At 43.3% G+C, this 25,895-nt stretch overlaps 1 protein-coding gene across 1 annotated transcript; it reads left to right on the top strand.

The window, feature by feature from the left end:
* Positions 1-15,147: 15,147 nt before the first annotated feature.
* LOC100970414 (histone H3.3A) lies at positions 15,148-24,504 on the top strand. Its single transcript, XM_003814919.6, has 4 exons — positions 15,148-15,335; positions 16,855-17,005; positions 18,180-18,333; positions 23,855-24,504. Exons 2-4 carry the CDS (start codon positions 16,878-16,880, stop codon positions 23,981-23,983), a joined length of 411 nt encoding a protein of 136 aa, XP_003814967.1. The 5' UTR covers positions 15,148-15,335; positions 16,855-16,877; the 3' UTR covers positions 23,984-24,504.
* The last annotated feature ends 1,391 nt before the right edge of the window (positions 24,505-25,895 follow it).

Below are 25,895 nucleotides of genomic sequence, written 5' to 3'. Positions count from 1 at the left end.
CTCCTAGGCTGGAGAAGAATCTTGCCTGGTACTCTCCAGAAATCTTCTCAAAGGCAAGAATGCAAAGGCTAGACCACCACATAGGCCAACAAGCATGTGCTTAGTGGATGAGGAAATAGCCTGTACTACTGCAAGTTCTCTGCTAGGGAAAGACACAATTTGCAGAGCTGGCCGACTCTGAGAATTCTGCTTTCATGTTCAACAGTTAGGAATTTGCTCAGGCTGACTCTTGGCAAATATCAAATCCCGGGTATCAAAGAAATTTGCTCAACAAATTCTTAGGAAGCCTCCTGGGCAGGTGGCCATGAACACTTCCCTATTTGCAGATCTACCCAAAGGGGACCAAACTGCAGAGGTGGATTCAGGAAGAAAAAGCAACAGTCCTACTGTTCCCTCACTCAAGAGATAGACTTAAGCAAAATTGTCTAGTATGTGACATTTGTCTTCTTTCATCTCTTTCCTGAATCTCCCTTTAAGTTTCAAGCTACACTCAGCTCACCAGTAGTTACCAGCCCTCCCAAGACCTTCCTGGGCCACACCCGAGTCCCACTCCCTTCAGCAATTCCCAGAGCCTCTCCCCCTTCCCCAGTCTGAGCTCTACTCCCTAAGGAACATGTGGTCCCATCTCACTCTCATTACCAGGTCCTAAGCACACTCATCACGGCCCCCACTTCCCCCACCACCCCCCAACCCCGCCAGCTTCCCCAGCAATTTCTGGAATACCATGCTGAGGATCCTTAGATTTTTATCTGTGAGCCTGATTTAGCCTATAAACTGAAAGAAGGGTGGTGGTTTTCTGTGTTCTTTAATTCCAGTATGTAATAAATTATGCCTGTTTTTGTTGTTGTTGTTGTTGTTGTTGTTTTGAGACAGTTTCACTCAGTCGCCCAGGCTGGAGTGCAGTGGTGCCATCTTGAATCACTGCAACCTCTGCCTCCTGGGTTCAAGCAATTTTCCCATCTCAGCCTCCTGAGTAGCTGGGATTGCAGGCACACACCACGGCGCCCAGCTAATTTTTGTATTTTTAGTAGAGACGTGGTTTCACCATATTGGTCAGGCTGGTCTCGAACTCCTGATCTCTGGTGATCCACCCACCTTGGCCTCCCAAACTGCTGGGATTACAGGCATGAGCCACTGTGCCTGGCCTATTATGTTTGTTTTAATGAATCCTTTAATAAATGAAGAAATGACCAAATGAATGAATGAATCTTCAAGACATTCACCAATATATTTTTATTAAAACTTAATTTGGAGAGAGAAAGAGAGAGACAGTGTCCAGAAACTAATAACAAGACATTCTCCACTGCACCATCACTCCAGATGCACTGCTGAATGCAGGGACTAGGAGGAAGGCTCTTCTCCCAGGACAGGCTGAGTGAATGTCCTGGGAGAGGGGAAAAGTAGAAGAATGTGGTCATCTGAACACTAACAAAAAGCTTCCAAATCATGGATAAGACATTGTAATGCCTTTGTACTGGTATTTGTTAGTTAGGACTGGCCAGACTTGCCTTTGTATAGAATGATGACACTAGCAACAGAGAAGTTTCCTGGGCAGAACAACTGCTGACAAGACTCACTGTCTGAGCCACATGAGGGCATATCAATTTTATTTGGTTCCCTGACAGCTTGTACCGGGGTTATGTATGGCACCATGGGTGGCCATAGTTCCTGCCAACATAATGTCTGGAGGGGTTCCCTCAAATAAACTTGAGTTACCCAAATCACTTTTGGTTTACAGCCATCATTGCCAATTTATCTATGGATATGTGTATGTCTTGGATTTGGGGGAATAGTTTCAATTTCAAACCCTGTGTCCTATTGCTAGGCTTTAAGTCAGGCCAGGTGTCCTGGTATCCTTAGTTCTAAAAATTCTCCTCATAATGGCATACGGTTCTACTTGCACTTACGAGTTTTTTAATTATTAAAAAATCTTTCCACTATAAAAATAATGTAATCACATTATTAAAAATGTTGGAAAAGTAGAAAGAAAAACATATCACCCATAATACCACCATCCTGGTATATGGGTATATACTTGTGTATAATTTTCCCAGCATAAAATAAATATACAATTTTATATCTCACTTTCTCCAACCCACATTACAATGTCTTTTTTTCTTTGTAGAGATGGGGTCTTGCCATGTTGCACAGGCTGGTTTGAACTCCTGGCCTCATGTGATCCTCCCACCTTGGCCTCCCAAAGTGCTGAGATTACAGCTGTGAGCCACCACACCTGGCCAACATTACAATTTTAAAAACATTTTTAAAAACATTTCTAGTAAAACTTATTAAGGATAGCATTTTAATGGCAGGATATTTCACTTGGGGGTTACTAAAATATATTAATCATATGTCTATTTGTTTATACTTTTGCACTATTAATAAATCTGCAATAAATACCATTAGACATATATTTTCTGTATTTTTATTTTTCCTTGGTTTAGATTCTAGATGCTGAATTATAGGCTCAGAGTATGAATATGCTCATGATCCTTGATGCATGTGCAAATTGCTTTCAAAAGAGGTTTTATCAATTTATACAGTCATCAACAATATCTGAGGGGGTCTGTTCCATATAATCACCACCAACAAACTAAAGTGGTAAAGTTTTGAAATGATTTTCATAATTTCATTGAACAATGGCCCCCTACTTTAGTAGGTAAAGTACAGATACAAGATGAATAAAAAACAGATGCTATACTGAAGATGATAAACTGAAGAGCGGTGTCATTTAAACCACGTATTAAAAAATAAAAAAACCCTTAAATGATGCTCCAAACCACAATTTCCAATGATGTATCTATGGACTGCTAGGAAACAAAGCAATGGCTGTCACATAAACTGGAATGTAGCAATCACAAACAGGGTAGCTTTCTCAGAAAAGGCTTTTGCAGATTTGAGTCTCAGGCTAAACTCCAAACAGCTCCAGGCATACTGCCTATTCGAAGGGCGCACTTTCTATGCAAATGCCACAGAAAGCACTGTTGCCCTATGTTGGTGTTGTCAGCTCTAGTCACAGATGCTGTATGTGGGAATGATGCTATTATTTTCTAATATAGCAATAAAGAGGAGATGACACAAACCAAATAGCTATTTATTGAATAAGAGAAGGGGAAAACCACATTTAATGAGCACCCGCAAAGAACCAGTCCCTTTCACATTGGTCTTGTCCATTTCATAAGCCTGGGTCCAGTGTGCTGGCCCTTCAGCCTCACACCGCAGTTTGGAAAAACACATTCCAGGGGAGCAGAGAGACTGAGCTCTGGGATCCTACGGCTGGAGCTCCCTGGGCTTCTGAGTTTCATCCTGGCCGCTACATCTCTCTAGGAGCTATGGAATAGCAGTGCTTCTACCCCTCAAAGATGACAAAAAAGTATTTGTGAAGCACCACTAATAGGCTAACTGCTGATTCATGGCAAATGGGTAGTTACTCACCTTCCTTACTGGAGGACTCTTGTATCTAGGTACTACTTTCTTTGAAAATTACTGCAGCTTTTAACATTATGCATTATAATCTTTGATATATATATATTTATTAATTTCAGCAACTTGTTGTGAGGTTATTAGTATATTTATATGACACTCTAGAAAACTGGACCAATTCTTCATAGGTAAAAATATGATCAGGCTGGAAGTGGTGGCTCACGCCTGTAATCCCAGCACTTTGGGAGGCTGAGGCAGGTGGATCATGAGGTCAGGAATTTGAGACCAGTCTGGCCAACATGGTGAAACCCCACCTCTACTAAAAATACAAAAATTAGCCAGGCACAGTGGTGGGCACCTGTAATCCCAGCTACTCAGGAGGCTGAGGCAGGAGAATTACTTGAACCTGGGAGGTGGAGGTTGCAGTGAGCCAAAATCGCACCACTGCAATCTAGCCTGGGAGACAGAGCGAGACTGTTTCATAAAAAAAAAAAAAAAAAAAAAAAAATCAAATATGGCCATTTTTAAGATTTTAAAGGTAAATTTCTGATAACTGTCTGTGACTAATTTTAGTTGAATAAATGCTTGTGAATCATATGGACAGCAGAGCCTGGGCTACTGAGCAGATTCGGGGTGGAGTCCCAGCCCTGCCACTTGCCAGCCTGGTCAGTTACCCAACCTTCCTTAGCCTATTTCCTCATCTGTAACTGGGGCAGAATAATAGACACATTATTATTATTGAGAAAGCACATGTAACATTCAACACAGAGCCTGGCACACCATAAATGCTCAATAAATATTAGCTATGTTTTTCTCAACTATTTGATGGACTCTCTAATAATAATGTTATTATTTATACATAATATATAACATAAAATATATAATGTAATAACACAAATTATACATATATTATTATACATAATATAAATTTTTTTTCAGATGGAGTCTCGCTCTGTTGCCCAGGATGGAGTGCAGTGGCTCACTGCAACCTCCACCTCCCAGGTTCAAGCAATTCTCCTGTCTCAACCTCCCAAGTAGCTGAGACTACAGGCACACGTCACCATATCTGGCTAATTTTTTGTACCTTTAGTAGAGACAGGGTTTCGCCATGTTGGCCAGGCTGGTCTCAAACTCCTGACCTCAGGTGATCTGCCTGCCTTGGCCTCCCAAAGTGCTGGGATTATAGGCATGAACCACAGCGTCTGGCCTATTTTCTCATTTCTGATAAATATGTTGACCTTTAAATTTTCAACCATTGGGCTTATTAGGGAGTCAGGGGATTTCATACCCACACATGAAAATTTGTAGGAGTGCTGGGCACAGTGGCTCATACCTATAATCCCAATGCTTTGGGAAGCTGAGGCAGGAGGATCACTTGAGGCCAGGAGTTTGAGACCAGCCTGGCCAACAGAGCAAGATCCCATCTCTATGTGACATCTCTATGGGAAAAAATTTTTTAAATTATCCAACCATGGTGACATATGCCTGTAATCCTAGTTACTCAGGAGGGTGAGGTGGGAGGATGGCTTGAGCCCAGGAGTTGGATGTTACAATGAGCTATGAGCCACTGCACTCCAGCCTAAGCAACAGAGCAAGATCCTATCACTATTAAAAAAAAAAAAAAGAAAGAAAGAAAAAAGAAAAGGAAGAAAATTTATGGGGGCAATAGTGGTTATAGAAAGACTTTCACTAGCCGGGCGCAGTGGCTCATGCCTATAATCCTGGCACTTTGGGAGGCCGAGGCAGGCAGATCATGAGGTCTAGGAGTTCGAGACCAGCCTGGCCAATACAGTGACACTCCGTCTCTACTAAAAGTATAACAATTAGCTGGGCGTGGTGGCTCACGCCTGTAGTCTCAACTACTCGGAAGGCTGAGGCAGAAGAGTCGCTTGAACGCAGGAAGCAGAGATTGCAGCGAACCGAGATGGTGCCACTGCACTCCAGCCTGGGTGACAGAGCGAGACTCCATCTCAAAAAAAAAAAAAGACTTTTACTAATATCTGTATCACCCGCATTTAATGTTTGTGGAAATAATGTTACCTTATTTCCTAATAAGTGTAAAGGGCGCATTTTGGAATGACAATGGACCTTTCTTTCAACACTGACTCCTGGTAAATATGTGTGACTTAAGCTACTTTGGGTGTTCAGGAAACATGGCTGGGCACAGTGGCTCACGCCTGTAATCCCAGCACTTTGGGAGGCCGAGGTGGGCAGATGATCTGAGGTCAGGAGTTCGAGACCAGCCTGGCCAACATGGTGAAACCTCATCTCTACTAAAAACACAAAAATTAGCCAAGCGTGGGTGGCACACACCTGTAATCCCAGCTACCCAGGAGGCTGAGGCAGAAGAATCGCTTGAACCTGGGAGGTGGAGGTTGCAGTGAGCCAAGAAGATCGTGCCACTGCACTCCAGCCTGGGTGACAGAGTGAGACTCTGTCCAAACAAAAAAAAGAAAAAAAAAGAAACCTATAAGCAAGAAAGAGCTGATCACCCTCAAGGAAACACAAAACTATAATCCCAACATAACTGGTAACTTTTCCTGTGGCTTTTGAGTAGCAGTGGGGCATCCTTGATGACTGAGAGGGAAGGATACCACTCACAGGCCAGAAGACTGCCTTGGCAGAGTCTGTTTCTCTCTCTCCTATGGAACCAGTCTGGAGAAATCTTCTACCCTCCTGATGCTGCAATTACTTTTCTACCTCACAGACTGGGGACATTGAGAGGCTTCTAGTAATGTGACTATTGCTTTTTTTTTTTTTTTTTAGACTGGGTCCACTCCAGGCTGGAGTGCAGTGGCACGATCTCAGCTCACTGCAACCTCCACCTCCCAGGTTCAAGTGATTTCTGGCTAATTTTTGTATTTTTAGTAGAGACAGGGTTTCACCATGTTGGCGAGGCTGGTCTTGAACTCCTGACCTCAAGTGATCTGCCCACTTTGGTCTCTCAAAGTGCTGGGATTACAGGTGTGAGCCACCACATCCAGCCAGCTATTGCTTAATTAAGCACCTTCCCCCTAAAGGTAACCTGAACTTCATGGTTCAAAAAGGTCACATTTCACAGACATGTTTGGGAAGCATTAATACAGCTATTTTAAATTGTAATAATAAAGACCGTATCACTCTCTTGAAAGCAGTAAAGATGGGTATGACACAACGGATCATCATTAGTGGAGTCTGGACTCTGTGTCAGGTACTCCATCTTCATTCTCTCTAATCCTTACAGCAACCTAACAAGGTAGGACTATTATCGTACTTTAAGGTAAATTTACTCATTTTACAGACAAGGAATCTAGGATCCAGAGGGGTTAATACTCCCCTAGTAATAAGTGGCAGTGCTGGGATTCAAACTCAGCCCCGTTTGACTTCAAAGTCCCTGCCATTCCCATTTGGTCCTCTTTTATCCTGGTTATGCCTAGGGATTGTCACTGGGTAGGTTCTGCTTTGTGAAGAACTAATTAGGAATTGAACTTGGATGGCACTGTCAACTTTCACAGCGAGCTTTGTACAGTAAACTGTGACAAGAACCTGACAGCTCCATGGGGTAGGTTTCTTGGCAGAGTATCTAGGAGGGAGACCAGAGTAATCTCAGCTATTATGAAGCTCTGCCCTGTCTGTGGAGAGTTTTAAATGTCCATGAAAGACAACGGTTAAGGGACCTGAGAGGGTCTGGAAACTCTTTACCTTCAATATGGAGACCTATACATGGAAAAATTCTCTTGCTAGAAAGGGAAGGATGGATGTGGCAAGAATGCAAGTGGACAGCAGCCCTTCAGGCCCACGGAAGGAAGCCAGGTTCAGCTGCTAACGAACAGCTCAGAACAATGTCAACAACCAGGAGCTGGGGCCATGGAGAGTTGAAAGAAACAGCACTATAGCAGGCGGTTAAGTCTGCCAGATTTAGCAAATCAAAACATACAATGCCCAGCTAAATTTGAATTTCAGATAAACAACGAATTATTTTCTAGTGTAAGTATGCCCACGCACCATTTTATCTGGCAACCTCAGCAGGGGGTGACTTCCTGGGCTGCATTTGGAGACTAACAGTAGGGAGCACTCCCTCCATGAGGCCTTGGGACAATGTATACAGGATGGGTCATACTGTGGGTGTATGTCAGTGAAGAAAGTGAACTTGGGAAAGCTTATTGTCTTAATAGGGAGCCATGTAGCCCCTAAGTCCTCACATTGCAACCTAGGGAGGGACAAACCATCTGAGACTGCAAGAGAGGTAAATGAATTTTTAGGCTGAGGTGACTTAGAAATTTTCATCATTGAGATAAAGGCTTCACACTTAAGGTTTGATCTGTTCTTCAATTAAACTTCTTATTAATAATATAATTGGAAGCAGTCTATGAAAAAAGTTCTTAATAGGATAACTTGTCTGGTATTTCAGATATTCTCATAAATGTTAGGAATGAGGCAGGCTGTATGAGAATTCACTTTCTTTTTCAGGCCGGGTGTGGTGGCTCATGCCTGTAATCCCAGCACTTTGAGAGGCTGAGGCAGGTGGATCACCTGAGGTCGGAAGTTCGAGACCAGCCTGACCAACATGGAGAAACCCCCATCTCTACTAAAAATACAAAATGAGCTGGGTGTGGTGGCGCATGCCTGTAATCCCAGCTACTCGGGAGGCTGAGGTAGGAGGATCGCTTGAACCTGGGAGGCAGAGGTTGTGGTGAGCCAAGATGGTGCCATTGCACTCCAGCCTGGGCAACAAGAGCGAAACTACGTCTCAAAAAAAAAAAAAAAAAAAAAGTAAACCATGCTATAAACAGATGTACTGTCATCCAGGCTTTGTTGTTCCATTTATATAGAGCACAGGCAGAGCAGATTTAGCATAATTCTTAAAGGCCCTAGAATTTTGAGAACGCTAAATAAGCACTGACTTCCACTGAAAGTCACAGCTGTGTTAGCCCCTACCAAGAGAATCATCCTGTCCTTGGAAACTTGAAGGCAGGCACTGATTTCTCTTCTCTAGCTATGAAAGTCTTAGATGGCATCTCCTTCAAATAGAAACTGTTTCATCTTCAACAAAAATCTGTTGTTTAGTGTAGCCACCTTCATCAATTATCTTAGATCTTTTGGATCACCTATGCTTCATCTTGCACTTTTTTGTTAGAGATGACTTCATTATTTAAACCTCATTAACCAACCTCTGCTCAATTCAAACTTTCCTTCTGTAGTTTCCTCACCTCTCTCAGGATTCAGAGAATTGAAGAGAGCTAGGACTGTGATCTGGATTAGGCTTTAGCTTAAGGGAATGTTGTAGCTGGTTTGATTTGTCCAGACCACTAAAATGTTTTCCATATCAGCAAGAGGGCTGTTCTGTTTCTTAACATTCAGGTACTCACTGGAGTAGCACTTTTAATTTCCTTCAAGAACTTTCCCTTTGCCTTCACAACTTGGTTAACTGTTCGGTGTAAGAGCCCTAACTTTTGGCCTATCTTGGCTTTCGACATGCCTTCCTCACTAAGCAAAATCATTTCTAGCTTTCGATTTAAAGTGAGAAATGTGCAACTCTTCCTTTAACTTGAACACTTAGAGGTCACTGTGGGGCTATTAATTGGCCTGGATTTCAATATTGTGTCTTAGGGAATTGGAGGCGCAAGGAGAGAAAGAGAAATGAAGGAACAGCTGATCCGTGGACATCAGAACACACAGGACATTTATGGAGTTAAGTTTGCCATCTTATACAGGTGCAGCTTGTGGCTGCCCAAGACAATTACAATAGTAACATCAAAGATCACTGATTACAGATCACCGTAACTGAAATAATAATAATGGAGGGCAGGTGTGGTGGCTCATGCCCATAATCCCAGCACTTTGGTTGGCCAAGGCGGGCAGATCACTTGAGGTCAGGAGTTTGAGACCAGCCTGGCCAACATGGCAAAACCCTGTCTCTATTGAAAATACAAAAAAATTAGCTGGGCATGGTGGCACATGCCTGTAATTCCAGCTACTTGGGAGGCGGAGGCAGGAGAATTGCTTGAACCTGGGAGGCGGAGGTTGCAGTGAGCGGCGATCACACCACTGCATTCCAGCCTGGACACAGAGTGAGACTCTGTCTCAAATAATAATAATAGCAATGGAAAAGGCCAGGAGCGGTGGCTCATGCCTGTAATCCCAGCACCTTGGGAGGCCGAGGTAGGCAGATCACCTGAGGTCAGGAGTTCAAAACCAGCCTGGCCAACATGGTGAAACCCCGTCTCTACTAAAAATATAAAAACTAGCCAGGTGTGGTGGTGGACGCCTGTAAACCCAGCTACTCGGGAGGCTGAGGCAGGAGAATTGCTTGAACCCAGGAGACGGAGGTTGCAGTGAGCTGACACAGTGCCACTGCACTCCAGCCTCAGCGACAGAGTGAGACTCTGTCTCAAAAAAAGAAAAAACAGTAATGGAAAAGTTTGAAATACTGTGAGAATTACCAAAATGCTATTAGAAAAATGACTTGCTCAAAGCAGGGTTGCCACAAACCTTCAAATAGTAAATAACACATCTGTGAAGCACAATAAAATGAGGTATGCCTGTAATTAATTTTATATTTATTTTTTAAGTTTCTTGTTTGTTTGCTTATTTATTTATTTATATTTTTGAGATGGAGTCTCACTCTGTCGCCCAGGCTGGAGTGCAATGGCGTGATCTCAGCTCACTGCAACCTCCACCTCCTGGGTTCAAGGGATTCTCCTGCCTCAGCCTCCTGAGTAGCTGGGATTACAGGCACCCGCCATCATGCCCAGCTTATTTTTGTAGAGACGGGGTTTCTCCATGTTGGCCAGGCTGGTCTTCTCCTGACCTCAGGTGATCTGCCTGTTTTGGCGTCCCAAAAGTGCTGGGATTACAGGCGCAGTGGCCCACACCTGTAATCCCAGCACTTTGGGAGGCTGAGGCAGGCGGATCATCTGAGGTTGAGTTCCAGGCCAGCCTGACCAACATGGAGAAATCTGGTCTCTACTAATAACACAAAATTAGCCAGAACTGGTGGCGCATGTCTGTAATCCCAGCTGCTCAGGAGGCTGAGGCAGGAGAATCGCTTGAACTCGGGAGGTAGAGGTTGCAGTGAGCCGAGATCGAGCCCCTGCACTCCAGCCTGGGCAACAGGAGCAAAACTCTGTCTCAAAAAAAAAAATAAACAAACAAACAAACAAATAAAAAAGTGCTGGGATTACAGGCTTGAGCTACCGTGCCAAGCCCAAATTTAAAAATCAAGTTCCATATGAGTGGCTCCAAATACCCTCCACTAATCCTCGGTGCAACTTACAAATATGATCATTTTCTTTTTTTTTTTTTTTTTGACATGGAGTTTCGCTCTTGTTGCCCAGGCTGGAGTGCAGTGGTGTGATCTCAGCTCACTGCAACCTCCACCTCCCGGGTTCAAGTGATTCTCCTGCCTCAGGCCTCCCAAGTAGCTGGGATTACAAGCGCCCACGACCATGCCTGGCTAATTTTTTATATTTTTAGTAGAGACGGGGTTTCATTATATTGGCCAGGTTGGTCTCGAACTCCTGACCTCAGGTGATTCACCAACCTCGGCCTCCCAAAGTGCAGGGATTAGAGGTGTGAGCCACTGCACCTGGCCAAATATGATCATTTTCTAAGAAGAAAATGACATGGGAAAGGTTAGAAAGTTTGCCTTAGAAGATGGTGAGACAGTCCTATCAAAAGCTGGTGGAAGAGAATTCAAGCTTCAGAAAGAACAGATGCAATGATCCTAAGGCAGAGGAGGACTTGATGGACCAGGGGTGGCTGGTCTGCAGCACAGTGCGGAGGGGAAAGAGGGGTAATGCCAGGGCCCACACATGTGGAACTTAACCAAGAGCAGTGGGAGGCCACTGAATGGATTAAGCAAGAATGCGACCTAATCTGATTTATATTCTATAATCTAATCTGTGTCTGCTTGGTAGCAAATAAAATACAGAGGTGCAGGAGTGGAAAGAGAAAGGTCATACAGAAAGTTACTGTTGAAGGGCAGGTAAGAGATGAGAAGAGGAGTAGGTCATTCTGATAAGCATTTCAGAGCAAGACCAATAGACTGGCTATCGGTGTGAAAGAAAAAGAGGCTCAAGGAGGCTGTCTGTACTTTTTGGTTTGAGTTGAGTAAATGGTAGTGCTGTTTACTGGACAAGACTGAGGGAAAGGACAGTTTTAGACAGACAGTGTGGATCCAAAGCCTCAGGATAAATGATCCATATTTTTCTTTTGTTTGAGACGGAGTCTTGCTCTGTCGCCCAGACTGGAGTGCAGTGGCGCAGTCTCTGCTCACTGCAACCTCCGCCTCCTGGGGTTCAAGCAATTCTCCTACCTCAACCTCCCAAGTAGCTGGGACTACAGGCGTGAGCCACCACACCTGGCTAATTTTTGTATTTTTAGTAGAGATAGGGTTTCGCCATGTTGGCCAAGGTGGTCTCCAACTCCTGACCTCAAGTGATCAGCCCACCTCAGCCTCCCAAAGTGCTGGGATTACAAGTGTGAGCCACCACGCCTGGCCAATCCATATTTTTCAACAAAGTACAAATACAGAGAAAGAATCTGTAGATTATAAGAGATTTAAGGGGCACATCAATCATCTATTTGACTCCTATGATACATACTAAATTATCTACAGATGAAATAATGCAGGCTGGGATTTGCTTCAAAATAATTCAAATCGGTGAGGCAGAAGTGAGTAGAGTATAGAGGGAACCCAATATTGGTCATGAGTCAGTAATTTCTGAAGATGGGTACAAGGGGTTCATTGTTTTATTCTATTTTTCTACATGATAATTTCCATGTAACTGGATGAGATCACCTAATAAAAAGGTACAGCAAATGATCAGGGACAGGAGTAAAAACAGACAAGACCACCATTACCTCAGAGGTTATATTCTTTGGGGAGGAAATGGACAATAAGCAAGTGAACAAATGATAGATGTAAATCAATGTGATAAAAAGGTGATGTGAAATCAATGTGATAAAGTGTGCATGGAGATAGCATTAGAGTGACCAGAAGCATCTCCATGAGGCAGTAATCTTTGCAGTTGATTGACAGGAGCCAAGCAGATATGAATAGCATTGCTTTTAAAATCCTTTCCATTCTACTTTTCTACTTATAAACAAATCTAAATTCATGGCCATAAGTACTCTATTCTAGGGAAAATATTTTAACTTAAAAGCTTTTGCTCCCATCCTCCCCATTTCTTTTTTAACTGCAAATGTTGAGGCCATTATTAGCCCAAGAATTCTATTTTTTTTTTTTTTCTGAGATGGAGTCTTACTGTTGCCCAGGCTGAAGTGCAGTGGCAAAATTTCAGCTCACTGCAACCTCCACCTCCCGAATTCAAGCAATCCTCCCACTTCAGCCTCCCAAGTAGCTAGGATTACAGACGTGTGCCACCATGACGGCTAATTTTTATTGTTAGTAGAGACAGGGTTTCTCCAGGTTGGCCAGGTTGGTCTCAAACTCCTGATCTCAAGTGATCCACCCACCTCGGCCTCCCAAAGCGCTGGGATTACAGACGTGAGCCATTGTGCTGGGCCTGAGTTCTAGTAAAGCCAATTCAGGACTGACCCGTAGGGCCCTGTGAGAATCCCTTCTTGCTCTGGCACCTCTCCTTCCCCATTATCTAGACTCTACAGTTCACCTCTCTCATTAGCTATAGTTTTTGCCAATCTTGGGGCTCCAAAGTCCCTCTTTCTTTACCCCCTCCTGGTGCTACTTCCCTGTGCAAAGCAGTGCTTCCAGAGATCATAAGCCCCATGAGGGCAGGAACACTGCTTGTGTTATTCACTGCTGCATTCCCAGCACCCCTGAATTGTGCTGAGCAGAGTTGGCACTCAATAAATATTCATTCAGTGAGAAAACTTCCTGAAGCCACTAGGAGGGTAACCAGTCACCTCTCCAGGTGCTTAAATACTTGAACCTACTAGAAAGAATTTGTGGCCTAACTTCATAAATATTATTATTCCCATTTCACAAATGGACAGACAGCTGAGTTAGTTCAAATCATCTAAGATCATAACTACTCTACCTAAAATGGTCTGACCCTTGGTTAGAAATATTTTTTAAAGCCAAGAAGTAGAAGCTATTGAAAAATCCAGCATACAAAGAAAACATTACCCATGTCATTTAACATTTCTTGAAGATATGATGCATTTAACTAATGCAGAACAGCCTTCCTGGATAAATCCAACAATAAATATTTCGGTTTCCTGAAAACAAAACAAAAAACAAGCAAAATAACTCATCTTGGCTTGAATTATAGGAAATTCTTTGCTGGCAGCTCGGTCCAAGCTGATTGCATATGTGCTTTTAGGATAGGATTAGAGATTGCATGTGTTCTGCACAGCAACCATGGACACTTAACATTCATGAAATAATAATGAAACGGGAGGCCTGGATTTTTGTCTGTTTGTTTCTCCTAGGTCTCTTCCTCACTTAAGTGACCTTGGACAAATCCATTTCTTCCCTCGTATCTGATTTCCATGTATCTGTTTCGGGATAATGTTTATCACTAAGACGCTTTGTGAGATCTTCAGATTACAAATAATTACTGCCCTTCATTTATGAAATTTTCCTCCTTCACTACCCTACGGGATATTTGCATGACCCTTCCATTGAAAACCTTTACACACAGTTGTGAAGCGTCAATACCATCTAGGGACGGTTCAGAGGTTCCAAAGCCAATCAACTGACAAGTCGTGAGGATAACTTGGGCCATGAAAAGTCCGTTTCCTATGCTACTGAGAATTGGAAAACAGGTATATGTACTAATTCCCAAACCATGTTTGCCTTCTTTCTGCCGTTTTCAGCCTCTTCTAAACTATGCAGAAGCTGCGGACATTTGACTATCTATATTCGGCAATTCCTTTCCAAAGCAATCCTACCGAAAACAGATCACACGGCCCCCACGGGCGGGCAGGACAAGCCACCAGGCCCTGGTGCAGGAGCTGCGCGCTCCACACATTGTTTAGAGGCCGACGCGACACAGCCATCTTGCGTCGGGGGCCCGGGCCCGGGAGGAGAGCGAGCCCCGTCCCCTGATCCCGGAGGCCAACACCGGCGAGGGGCTGCCCTGCACGCAGGCGGCCGGCCCAGGAGTCTTAGCGGATCAAGTTGTCTACGGCGGACTCGGGCCGGTCCCGCAGGACCCGGCCGCACTTGGCCGAGCGCGCAGGCGGGAAGGAGGCCGTCGGTCCGCCCCTCCCGCTGCCGCAGCGGCCAGGTCCGACAGCGGGCGCGGGACGCTGGATTCCTATTTGCCAGCTTCCTGCTGGGGAGCGTTTTCCAATGGGGCGCGGCGACCCGGCCGACCGCGTCCTCCTCCCCCACTGCCGCCCGGGTCTCCTCGGGGGCGCGCGCCGGGGCCCGCGCGGGGGCAGCCCCTCCCTCCCCTCCCCGCCGCGGCCCGAGACGCCCGCAGGCCGGGCGTTCACCCGCCGCGCCTCCGCCCGCCTTCCCCTCCCCCCACTTCCCTCCGGGCGCCCCAAACCCGGGCTTCGGGGGTTCGACGCCGTGCGCACACGGAGCGGGATGGGAGTGCAGGGCCGGGGGCGGGAGCTGGCCGGGTGCGGGCGGCAGTCTCGGCGGGAGCCGGCGGCCCCTCAGCGTGTCTTTTGTGTTTGTACACACACGGCGCGAGGCGGCCTGGAGGAGGGAGCGGGCGGCGCGCGGGGGAGGGGCGAGCGCGCGCCAGCGAACGGGCGCGCGGGGGGAAGGGCGGGGGCGGGGCGCGAGAGGCGCTATGGGGGCGGGGCCGAGCCTTCCCTCCATTGTGTGTGATTGGCTGGCGCGCGGCGCGGGGGCGGGGCGGCGTGTGTTGGGGGATAGCCTCGGTGTCAGCCATCTTTCAATTGTGTTCGCAGCCGCCGCCGCGCCGCCGTCGCTCTCCAACGCCAGCGCCGCCTCTCGCTCGCCGAGCTCCAGCCGAAGGAGAAGGGGGGTAAGTTTCCCCGTCTGCCCGCTTCCCCGGAACCGAGCCCCGCTTGCCGTCAGCCCCGAGCCGGGCCCTGGCGGTGCCGGGAGGGGACCCCTAGCCCCTCCGGCTTAGCCCACAAACTTTTTGGCCCAGAAATGGAGGTGAGGAGCGAGTTTCCCTGTTCCCTCTGGCGGCGGCGGCTCCCCCGTCTCTCGCCGCCTCAGCCCAACAGCAGCAACCGCCGCGGCGCCGAGCCTGCTCTCCCTCCTCCTCCCCGCGCCCCTGGCTCCTCTTTCTTCGGTGAAATCCCGCCCGCCGCCCCTTCCCCGGACCCCAAACCTTCACCACGACCCGCGCGGGCCTCTTAACTACCGCCCCCGGGCCCCAGCCCCCAGTTTTCGAGCGGGAAAGGGGTGGAAATCGCCGCCGCTTCGCACCCTGGGGTAACTCGCTTTTTGCTGCCTCCCCACAGTTGTTGCTAAGCTTCACCATCTTGTCTCTCTTCTCTGGTCACCGACCATATTTTTTCCCCCGTTTCTCTCTTCCCCATTTCAAAAAAGCAAGAATTTTTAAAAGAGGGACATTTTTTTCCCTTTTTTGGAGAGGCGGAAACTTGATACATTTGAAATGCAAAAAAAACTTTTGCATTTTGGAGGGCGGCACGTGGCAGGGGATAGGGGTATTTTCGAGCGATTTGGTGTTTTGTCTCTTTGGAACGGAATCGGATACGTTTTGCGATTGTTTCCATTTTGTTCTGGTCGGGGAGCCGAGTTGGTTCCTGCTCGAGGCGCTGGGAGCGAGGCGGGCAGGTTGGGGGACCCAGTGCCGAGGGACCCGAAGGAGGCAAAACCAAAAGTTTATGTGGTGCTTGGGGTGGACCGGTCGGCGGATGTCGTGCGTTAATTAAAGCCTGGGTGCGGGGCACTTTTTATTTCGCTGCGAAGCCTGTGAGGACTGGACGCGAGGACGGGGCTTTGTAGAATGCTCGCTGGTGGTAGCTGTTGTTCCTCTCTTGTTTTTTCGAGACGCCTTTTTGTCAACATAACTGTAAAGATGCAAAACCAAGAATATTTTCAGATATTTACAGCAATCCATCAACAGTCAGACGAAGGGGGGGCAGCCAAAGTGGGGGGGGGGAGTAAGACCTTTTTTTGCTGTAATTTGACTCGACCTTCCAGTGGTTTGTGGCTTTTTTCTTTTGACTTGTTTGTGGATGGAATGTTTACAGACATTTCTAATTACTGCTTTAATTAAATAAATTGGATCAAAGGCCGTTCGAGGTATTTTTGTTTTGCCGTTTGTCGCTCAGAATTGGCATTTTGAGAGGTGATTGATACTGCTAACAATTTTCTAGTACTCTAGTTTGTTTCAAGAAGAGATTTTGGGTAGACGTAATCTTCACCCTTTCAAATTATATAACAATACGAACATTATTTTTTATACTGATCATAATTTCCAGATTTGGGGAGGGGGTGATCGTGGCAGGAAAAGTTGTATGTTTGGTAGTTGCATATGGTGATTTTTGATTTTTCAATGCTGGTAGGTAAGTAAGGAGGTCTCTGTACCATGGCTCGTACAAAGCAGACTGCCCGCAAATCGACCGGTGGTAAAGCACCCAGGAAGCAACTGGCTACAAAAGCCGCTCGCAAGAGTGCGCCCTCTACTGGAGGGGTGAAGAAACCTCATCGTTACAGGTATTAAAAAACAGGAAAAAAATGGGACAAAGTCTCTCTTGTATGTATCCATATAATTTAACAAAAAGATGGATAACAGGAAAACTTTTTGCTTTAGAGAAACTTTTTTTTTTCATTTGAACACTTAACTACTGCTTAAATATATGTACTGTATGATCATTTATATGTAAAGTTAAGTATTAGGTTTTATTGAAAACGTTTAACTTTGAAGCCATAATCTTACCTGGAGGTCTAAGGAGACCTCGTATATCACTGATAATGTTAATGGGATATATTGACATTTTAGTTAACTATTAGTAATTCTTTAAAAATAGTTAAGTGTTGCTTTCTTGAATACACTTTTGAGGTTATCTTTCCTAGTTTTTGGCAAAATAATAATTTAATCGAGATTGGGTGTTTTATAAAGTTCCTACCCCCTCATTTACTTGATTAGCTTATTTCCTTCTGTATTAGCTCTTTTGATTGTGAACTACCTGAGCCGCTGTGTTGTTAAGGGCATCTGCCATTAGAGGGCAGAAGTTGCCTAGACTTAGCCTCCGCAAATATTACGATTAACCTAAAATAAAAGCTCATACAGTGGAAGAAATAAGTCAGAATGAGAGGTAAATTTCTTGCTGACAATTACTTAGTAAAAAAAAACTTTTCCACGTGGAAGGAACACTGCACAATCGGGTGTATTGAAATTTAATAGTTGATGAGGGGTGAACTGTAGTCAGGGTAGAGGTATTCTGGGAAATAGAACTTGAATGCCACAGGCAGATTTTTAAATGAAGTTCATTGGGTTGTGTTGGTCATCTTTAAGGGCTCTTAAGATAATAGAGGGTGTAGGGAAGGAGAGTGGTGCTAAATTGAGAGGAGCCAACTTCATTAGCCTGACAGCTAATACCTTCCCAAGGTTTATATACATGAATAACTTTTTAAAATGAAAATAAATAGGGCTTTGATGAATTTCTTGCTAAGAATGCATTTTAATTTCATGCTTTTTGCTTTAAAGGTATTGTTACTAGATTTGAATGTTCACATCTTAAGTTGATCAGTGAAATTTGATACTGAAGCTGAAGAATTGTTGGGTGGCTTATTTTTTGAAAAATTACTGCATTTCTTTGAAGCTGCCCACTTACCTTTTTGTGCTATTTATGTTTTTGGTAACAGTTTCTTTATTAATTTTTTAAAGGCCTGGTACTGTGGCGCTCCGTGAAATTAGACGTTATCAGAAGTCCACTGAACTTCTGATTCGCAAACTTCCCTTCCAGCGTCTGGTGCGAGAAATTGCTCAGGACTTTAAAACAGATCTGCGCTTCCAGAGCGCAGCTATCGGTGCTTTGCAGGTAAAATGGTGGGTGGGAAGACTCAGAGTTTGTATTCCTGTTGTGTACCAAGAACAGTTCCAAATTGCTGCATATGCTTATATCATTTAATCACAAGCCTGTCAGGTAGTTGATATTGTTACTTCACTGTTGAGACTTCAGAAAGGTTAAATTGCTCAAGGTCATACACGTAGAAAATGGCAAAACCATAATTTGAACCTATTTGACTCCAAGGCTTAGTGCACATTCCATTATACCATTTAAAATTTTGAAACATTGCACTAAAAACAATATTTAAAGAAAATCCTCTGGTTTGGTTTATGGATACTGCAGGACATTAAGAAGAACTTGAGACTAGAGGGTCTATATTTGTAGTAACAGTTTCAAACAACAGTGCCTAGAATAAAAGAAATGTCTCTTCAGGTCCTGAAGAAACATATAGGTAGAGAGAGCTTAATAGCTAGGATGGGAATAGGCAGTATTAAAAAATTATGCATTAAGATGTAAAAGGAGCAGTGAGTGGAGGATAGGATTGGATTGGCAAGATCGGGGGAACGGTGCTTAAAGGTGATACTGGACGTGTAAAGGGGCCAGGATTTGCCTTGTGGTTTCCTAAAGGGGATTAGGGATTGCCTCTTAAATGTGGAGCATATTGAATTTAATCTTAATCTCTAGCATGTCAGGACTTAGAGAAATACTGTTATAGAGATATTTATGTATTTGAGATATTTGTGGTTTAAGTTAAGACCAAAACTTGAAATTCCTACAAGATACTTGATAAAGGTATGTAGACGTCATTAACATCAGTCACTTAAGTAACCTATTTTATATTGTGTGGTTGGATTCTTTAGTTGCAAGTATCCCAGAATACAGTAAAGCTACCACCTCCATCAGAAGCATGCAGTTGGGGGTCGTTAAAAATGCTGATTGCTAGGCACCATTGCAGACCTGAATCATTCTGGGGGTGGGGAGGGGGCATCCAGAATCTAAGTACACTCCATTGGAGGATTTTCAAGGCTGCTGTTGCTGTGCCGGGCTTTTGCTTTATGTGTGAGAAAGATAGGATAGGTGGATTCCACCCTGAAGTGTAATTGGTCGAGCTGTTTCTATGGTTAATCTAAACTTCATTTGATTGGTGAATTCCAGGAGTAGGCATCCATTAAATTCTCAGTGAGTTGCTGAAATTTCAACTACTAAAATCTTCCATGTTTTTACTTAAAACTTTATTTTCTGTTTTAATAGCAGATTATCTTCAGTTCTTATTTATTACTAAATACAGAAATGTTACTAAGATTCGTAAGCATTGGTACAAAGCTGCTAATATTTTCTAGTTAGAACTGTGCTTAAAGAACAATACTGTACTTGAAAAGTGTAGCATTTTTAGCTTAAATGTCAATAATGTAGCCTTTTAAATTGAATTTACTAAACAATCTGGGTAAAAGACTCATCTTTCTAAAATTATTCACATGTAAACTTCCATTGTTACTATTACATATTTGTCATTAAGTGTGGTTGTATTGGTTTTAAGCAAAATGTTCACCTCTTCTGTCCACAGTTCTCTTAGTGTTAGATAGCTCTTTATTGGAAAGAGTGATCTTTGTCAAGCTTTTGTGTTTTCTGTTTGCTTTTTTATGCATATATTTTAGTTATCTTAAAAATACAGAGAGTGGGCCGGGCGCCGTGACTCACACCTGTAATCCCAACACTTTGGGAGGCTGAGGTGGGTAGATCACCTGAGGTCAGGAGTTCCAGACCAGCGTGGCCAACATGGTGTGAAACCCCTTCTCTACTAAAAATACAAAAAATTAGCTTGGCGTGGTGGCAGGCGCCTATAATCCCAGCTACTAAGGAGGCTGAGGCAGGAGAATTGCTTGAACCTGGAAAGCAGAGGTTGCAGTGAGCCGAGATGGCGCCATTGCACTCCAGCCTGGGCAACAAGAGCAAAACTCTTGTCTCAAAAAAAAAAGATAACAGAGGGAGAATTTGTTAATGGACTAGGATAATAGAAGATCGCAATTGAAGTAGAAATCCAAAGGTCCTTTGTTTTTGGCCTTAGAATTACACACTTTACAACTAAAGGATAGCAGGCAGTCCAGTGAGAATGGTAGAGGAGAAATTAGTCTCAGTTTGCCATAGATAATCAATAATTGACTTACTTAAAATATAGTCTTTGCTTTTAATGTCTGAGAACTTGAACTCAAATATTCTTGTGTTAAGTGGACAGTGTTGCTTTGAAATGGTAAAGAGGCAGACGTTGAATATACTCAAAATGTCCTAAACTAATACTTTCTTGTAGTTCTTTTTTTTCTTTGCCATTAAATCAAAATTAATTCATTAGGTCATAAATTAGTGTGGCAGTCTTTAATTCCCATTACAGCCTTAATGTTTTAAGGGACTTTGGGTTACTTGTAATAAAATTGGAAATGTATGGGTCATGGTCAGATCCTCTCGTAGGAGTTCAATCTCCTCTCAGAGCTGACCAGACACAATCCTTATAAACTAGTAGCCAGGTTCTAAGACAGCAGTGAGAGCCCCAGCTACCACATGCCACATCTGAGTGGTTCTAAGTGATACCACTCTGAAAGGCCACCAGAACCATGGTGCCTGATGGTTTGCTTGCATAGTAGCTTGTACGGCATTTTACAAAAGCATTCTAGCTTTCTGTAATCCCGAGGTGCCAGGTTAAGCAAAATTAAACTGTTTTATTTCCTGATATAATAGCTGATATGCGTTGTGAGCCCCTAAGGAGGCTACAATATGCCATTTTTTCCAGGATTTCTACCCACTTCTAGAATATCTTAAGAACGAATCTGGGAATATTAAGGACTTTTGCTTTTAATACCTGTGGAATAGGTAAGATGCGAGGGACTACTTGCATAGAATAGAAACATTTTTTAAAACTAGCAAATATTGAAAATCTACTTGAGGACAAGGCATTTGGAGTATTAAATGAGATTTCTGTTATCAAGTAACTTAAGGGCACCAAAAAATGGCTGATAATGCAAGGTCATTGTGAGTGCCAAGGAACTAGGAGTTCAGGGTTGCCTGCACTGGCAACAGGAGCAAGAGACAAGTATGCAATTTTCTCCTTCATGGAATAGTCTTGAGCTGGGCCTTAAAGGGTAGATAAGTAAGACTTAGTTGTTAATAACAAATGCTGGAGAAACACACGTGAAAATAGTTCAATTTGAATGAAGGAAACTTGTAGAAGAGTGGTGATAGGGCTAAAAAGGATGAAGCTAGAAATGTGAAAGTACCTTTTTTTTTTTTTTTTTGAGACGAGTCACACTCTGTCACCTAGGCTGGAGTGCAGTGGCGCAATCTCGGCTTACTGCAGCCTCCGCCTCCCGGGTTCAAGCAATTCTCCTGTCTCAGCCTCCCAAGTAGCTGGGACTACAGGCACATGCCACCACGCCCAGCTACTTTTTGTATTTTTAGTAGAGACAAGGTTTCTCCGTGTTGGTCAGTCTAGTCTCAAACTCCTGACCTCAGGTGATCTGCCTGCCTCGGCCTCCCAAAGTGCTGGGATTACAGGCGTGAGCCACCACGGCACCTGGGCTGGAATTTTTTTTATTAGAATAAAAATACAACTATAAGACTGTTTTCTCCCTTAATATATCTTCAGCAGAGAAATAACTTTTCCTTATAGAAAAGGAGAGAGAGCCAACTAACCTATCATTTCATGCTCCAGATCCAAAACTGTTGGATTTATGATTATTTTTTAAAATGGTAATTTCTCCATTTCAAAATGAGTAAGCAGGCCGGGCATGGCGGCTCACACCTGTAATCTCAGCACTTTGGGAGGCTGAGGTGGGCAGATCACCTGAAGTTAGGAGTTCAAGACCAGCCTGGCCAACATGGTGAAACCCCATCTCTACTAAAAATACAAAATTAGCTGGACGTGATGGTGCATGCCTGTAATCCCAGCTACTCGGGAGGCTGAGGCAGGAGAATTGCTTGAGCTCGGGAGGTGGAGGTTGCAGTGAGCCAAGGTTGTACCACTGCACTCCAGCCAGGGCTACAGAGCAAGACTCAAACCTCAAAAAAACAAAAACAAAAAGAGTAAGCAGATGTTTTGGCTTAGACTAAAAGATTCTTCAGCTTTTCAGACAGCTATAAGTATACTAAGAATTTGAGTTATGAGTTAATTCTAAGTGGAAACGCCCCATTTTCCTCTTCACAAGTTAAGTGTCAATGAGTGATTCATACACTGTCATTTTTAAGTGGTAGTAGGAATAAGATAACTTGAAAGGATCTTACAGTCAAATGGGAAAAACCAGAGAAATCGATACTAGTACTAGAGGGCAACAAATGCTGTTATAAATTGGGGTACGTAGAGGAAGGTACTTGGTAGAGGACAGGGGCATGTCTCCGGGGCATAGATCAAAGTATATAAATAAGGAACTGCCAGGCCAGTTGCGGTGGCTCACTCCTGTAATCCCAGCACTTTGGGAGGCCGAGGCAGGCGGATCACGAAGTTAGGAGATCGAGACCATCCTAGCTAACACAATGAAGCCCCATCTCTACTGAAAATTAGGCATGGTGGTGGGCGCCTGTAGCCTGAGCTACTCGGGAGGCTGAGGCAGGAGAATGACATGAACCTGGGAGGTGGAGCTTGCAGTGAGCTGAGATCTTGCCACTGCACTCCAGCCTGGGCAACAAAGAGAGACTCCGTCTCAAAATAAATAAATAAGGAACTGCCGGGCGCGGTGGCTCACGCCTATAATCTCAGCACTTTGGGAGGCCAAGGTGGGTAGATCACGAGGTCAGGAGTTCGAGACCAGCCTGACCAACATGGTGAAACCCCTTCTCTACTAAAAATACAAAAGAGTAGCCAGGCATGGTGGCGCATACCTGTAGTCCCAGCTACTCGGGAGGCTGAGGCAGGAGAATCGCTTGAATCCGGGAGGTGGAGGTTGCAGTGAGCCGAGATCGCGCTACTGCACTCCAGCCTGGGCGACAGAGTAAGACTCCACCTCAGAAAGAAAGAAAGAAATACGGAACTAACTTGTGATATGTTCTGGAATCAAAAGTACTCTTATGATAAAACAGGTATGAAAGGGAACATAGATGAGAAGCACGTGATAAAAACCACTTGTTCACCATGTTATACTACTGGACAAGGCAGAGGTTCACATACTGTGTGAATGGGATTCACAGTGAGGAGGAGACTAGGCTGGGATGGGGTATTTGGATTGGACATGATTGCGTTTATAAGAATGAGAGTGTTAAATTGGATTTCTTGCTTTATTTGTGACATTTCAGTTTATTAGAAATCATGTTACCATTAGAAAAATTGGAGTTTCCTAGTAACAAAGTAATTTGATTTGTGTAACGTGATAAAAGCTTTTGTTTTTTTTCATAAGCTGCTTTTGAGCTTTGTCCCACAGGTTGTAAAATGTAAGCATTTGGTAAAATTGTCAGCATCTTGCCCAGTCATTTTTTTAAAGGGTTCAAAAACCTTTTTGTTTTAATTCATATAGTTGGGTCTTAACTATTGGAAATAACATCATCAGTAATTTTTTCTTCATTCCTTTTGCAGGAGGCAAGTGAGGCCTATCTGGTTGGCCTTTTTGAAGACACCAACCTGTGTGCTATCCATGCCAAACGTGTAACAATTATGCCAAAAGACATCCAGCTAGCACGCCGCATACGTGGAGAACGTGCTTAAGAATCCACTATGATGGGAAACATTTCATTCTCAAAAAAAAAAAAAAAATTCTCTTCTTCCTGTTATTGGTAGTTCTGAACGTTAGATATTTTTTTTCCATGGGGTCAAAAGGTACCTAAGTATATGATTGCGAGTGGAAAAATAGGGGACAGAAATCAGGTATTGGCAGTTTTTCCATTTTCATTTGTGTGTGAATTTTTAATATAAATGCGGAGACGTAAAGCATTAATGCAAGTTAAAATGTTTCAGTGAACAAGTTTCAGCGGTTCAACTTTATAATAATTATAAATAAACCTGTTAAATTTTTCTGGACAATGCCAGCATTTGGATTTTTTTAAAACAAGTAAATTTCTTATTGATGGCAACTAAATGGTGTTTGTAGCATTTTTATCATACAGTAGATTCCATCCATTCACTATACTTTTCTAACTGAGTTGTCCTACATGCAAGTACATGTTTTTAATGTTGTCTGTCTTCTGTGCTGTTCCTGTAAGTTTGCTATTAAAATACATTAAACTATACCTGCTTTTGGTCTTTATTATATAGCCTTGCCCTACAATTATATTCAAAATAATTTCAGTATTAAGTCCTTTAATAGTCACTTTATATCTGAGACATGAGACTTATTGAGAGATGAGGAAAGTATAGACTTGGTGGCAAAAGGAACTTGGCTTTATTTCTAATTTTTAGAAGCTTGCCACTACCCAGTGGTCTTAACTCTTTGGATGTGTTGTCTTCTGAACCAATAATTCGAAAAGCTAATTAACAGGATCACCTGGAAATAGTGGAATCTGTAAGTAGATTGAACTTTCATGAATGTTTAATAACAAATGAGAGTGTGTAACAGTCTTTAGCTCAAAAATTAATGCATTCAAGATCTGGCTATTTTAAGATGCTCTGTATTAGTTAACCCTGAATTTATTCAAGCACTAATAGTTAATTCTTAGCCCTGTTTTATTTAGTGTTGGTACAATTAATGTGAAATGAGGATAATTAAACCTTCTAAGACTTTTAACACATCCCATTAGTTGTAACGTTTGAGTGTTTGAAACTGCCCTAGAAGTGATACAAAATGTTAATAACTATGCCAAGAATAGACGCATGCAAATAAGATACGACACTGGGCTTGCATTCTTACTGCTTTTCAACATTTAGCCGTAACTTAATCTTTTGACTATAGGTGACTATAAAATTATTTAATGGGAGAATTAATTATTTTAAGAGGCTGATTTTGTTAGCATGCATCCTAGTTTTCAGTATGATCTTTTGCATATACTTCTACAGGGAAGTACGGGTAACACTTGGAACTTTCTCAATATAAGTTACTAAAAGCCAATTGTAGTTGAATGTTCTCTGTTCAATCCAGTTTTTCAGTGCAAAAGACCAAATGGCCTTTTCATGAAACACTTCAGAAGAAAAAGGTGTCTCCAGTAAGGGAGGAAGTTAATGTTACCTGCTGGAATCTGATAAAGACCAGTAATTTACAAGTAGACGATACAGTCCTTTGAGTTCTTGGAATCCTAAAATCTCGAAAAGTTTTAATGCTCTAAAAGTACATTTTTTATTGCCCCATGAAGTGGTTGTTAACAATTCTTTTTTTAAACAAAATTGCAGTGTTTAAACAAATATTTAGTACTATGTGCTCACTGTCCAGGTATAATACAGTAAGTTGTACATTATAAAATGAGCCAGATAGAAAAAAGCACAAAGATAAACTTGGCACTCAACGTATGTACACAAATGTCTGGTCAATTTATTGAATTGTCTCATACAATGCTATGTTAATATTGGGCATGTATTCTTATATATTCCTAGTTTACCAGGACCTGACAAATATGCATAGTAGTTTTGAGCTCAGGGCTATCCTTTGACTCATGTGTAAGTGGATCTGCCAGCTCTTTAATCCCTGGGT

This window comes from Pan paniscus, chromosome 1 (assembly GCF_029289425.2).
Source record: "Pan paniscus chromosome 1, NHGRI_mPanPan1-v2.0_pri, whole genome shotgun sequence".
Lineage (NCBI taxonomy): Eukaryota > Metazoa > Chordata > Mammalia > Primates > Hominidae > Pan > Pan paniscus.
Note: the sequence above shows the minus strand (reverse complement) of the source record. Positions and strands in the feature narration are given on the sequence as shown.

Excerpts from the sequence above, each read along its gene's own strand:
- LOC100970414 (XM_003814919.6), top strand. The coding sequence starts at position 16,878 with ATGGCTCGTACAAAGCAGACTGCCCGCAAATCGACCGGTGGTAAAGCA. Across the intron at positions 17,006-18,179 it reads AAGAAACCTCATCGTTACAG|GCCTGGTACTGTGGCGCTCC; the intron begins GTATTAAAAAAC and ends AATTTTTTAAAG. Across the intron at positions 18,334-23,854 it reads CAGCTATCGGTGCTTTGCAG|GAGGCAAGTGAGGCCTATCT; the intron begins GTAAAATGGTGG and ends TTCCTTTTGCAG.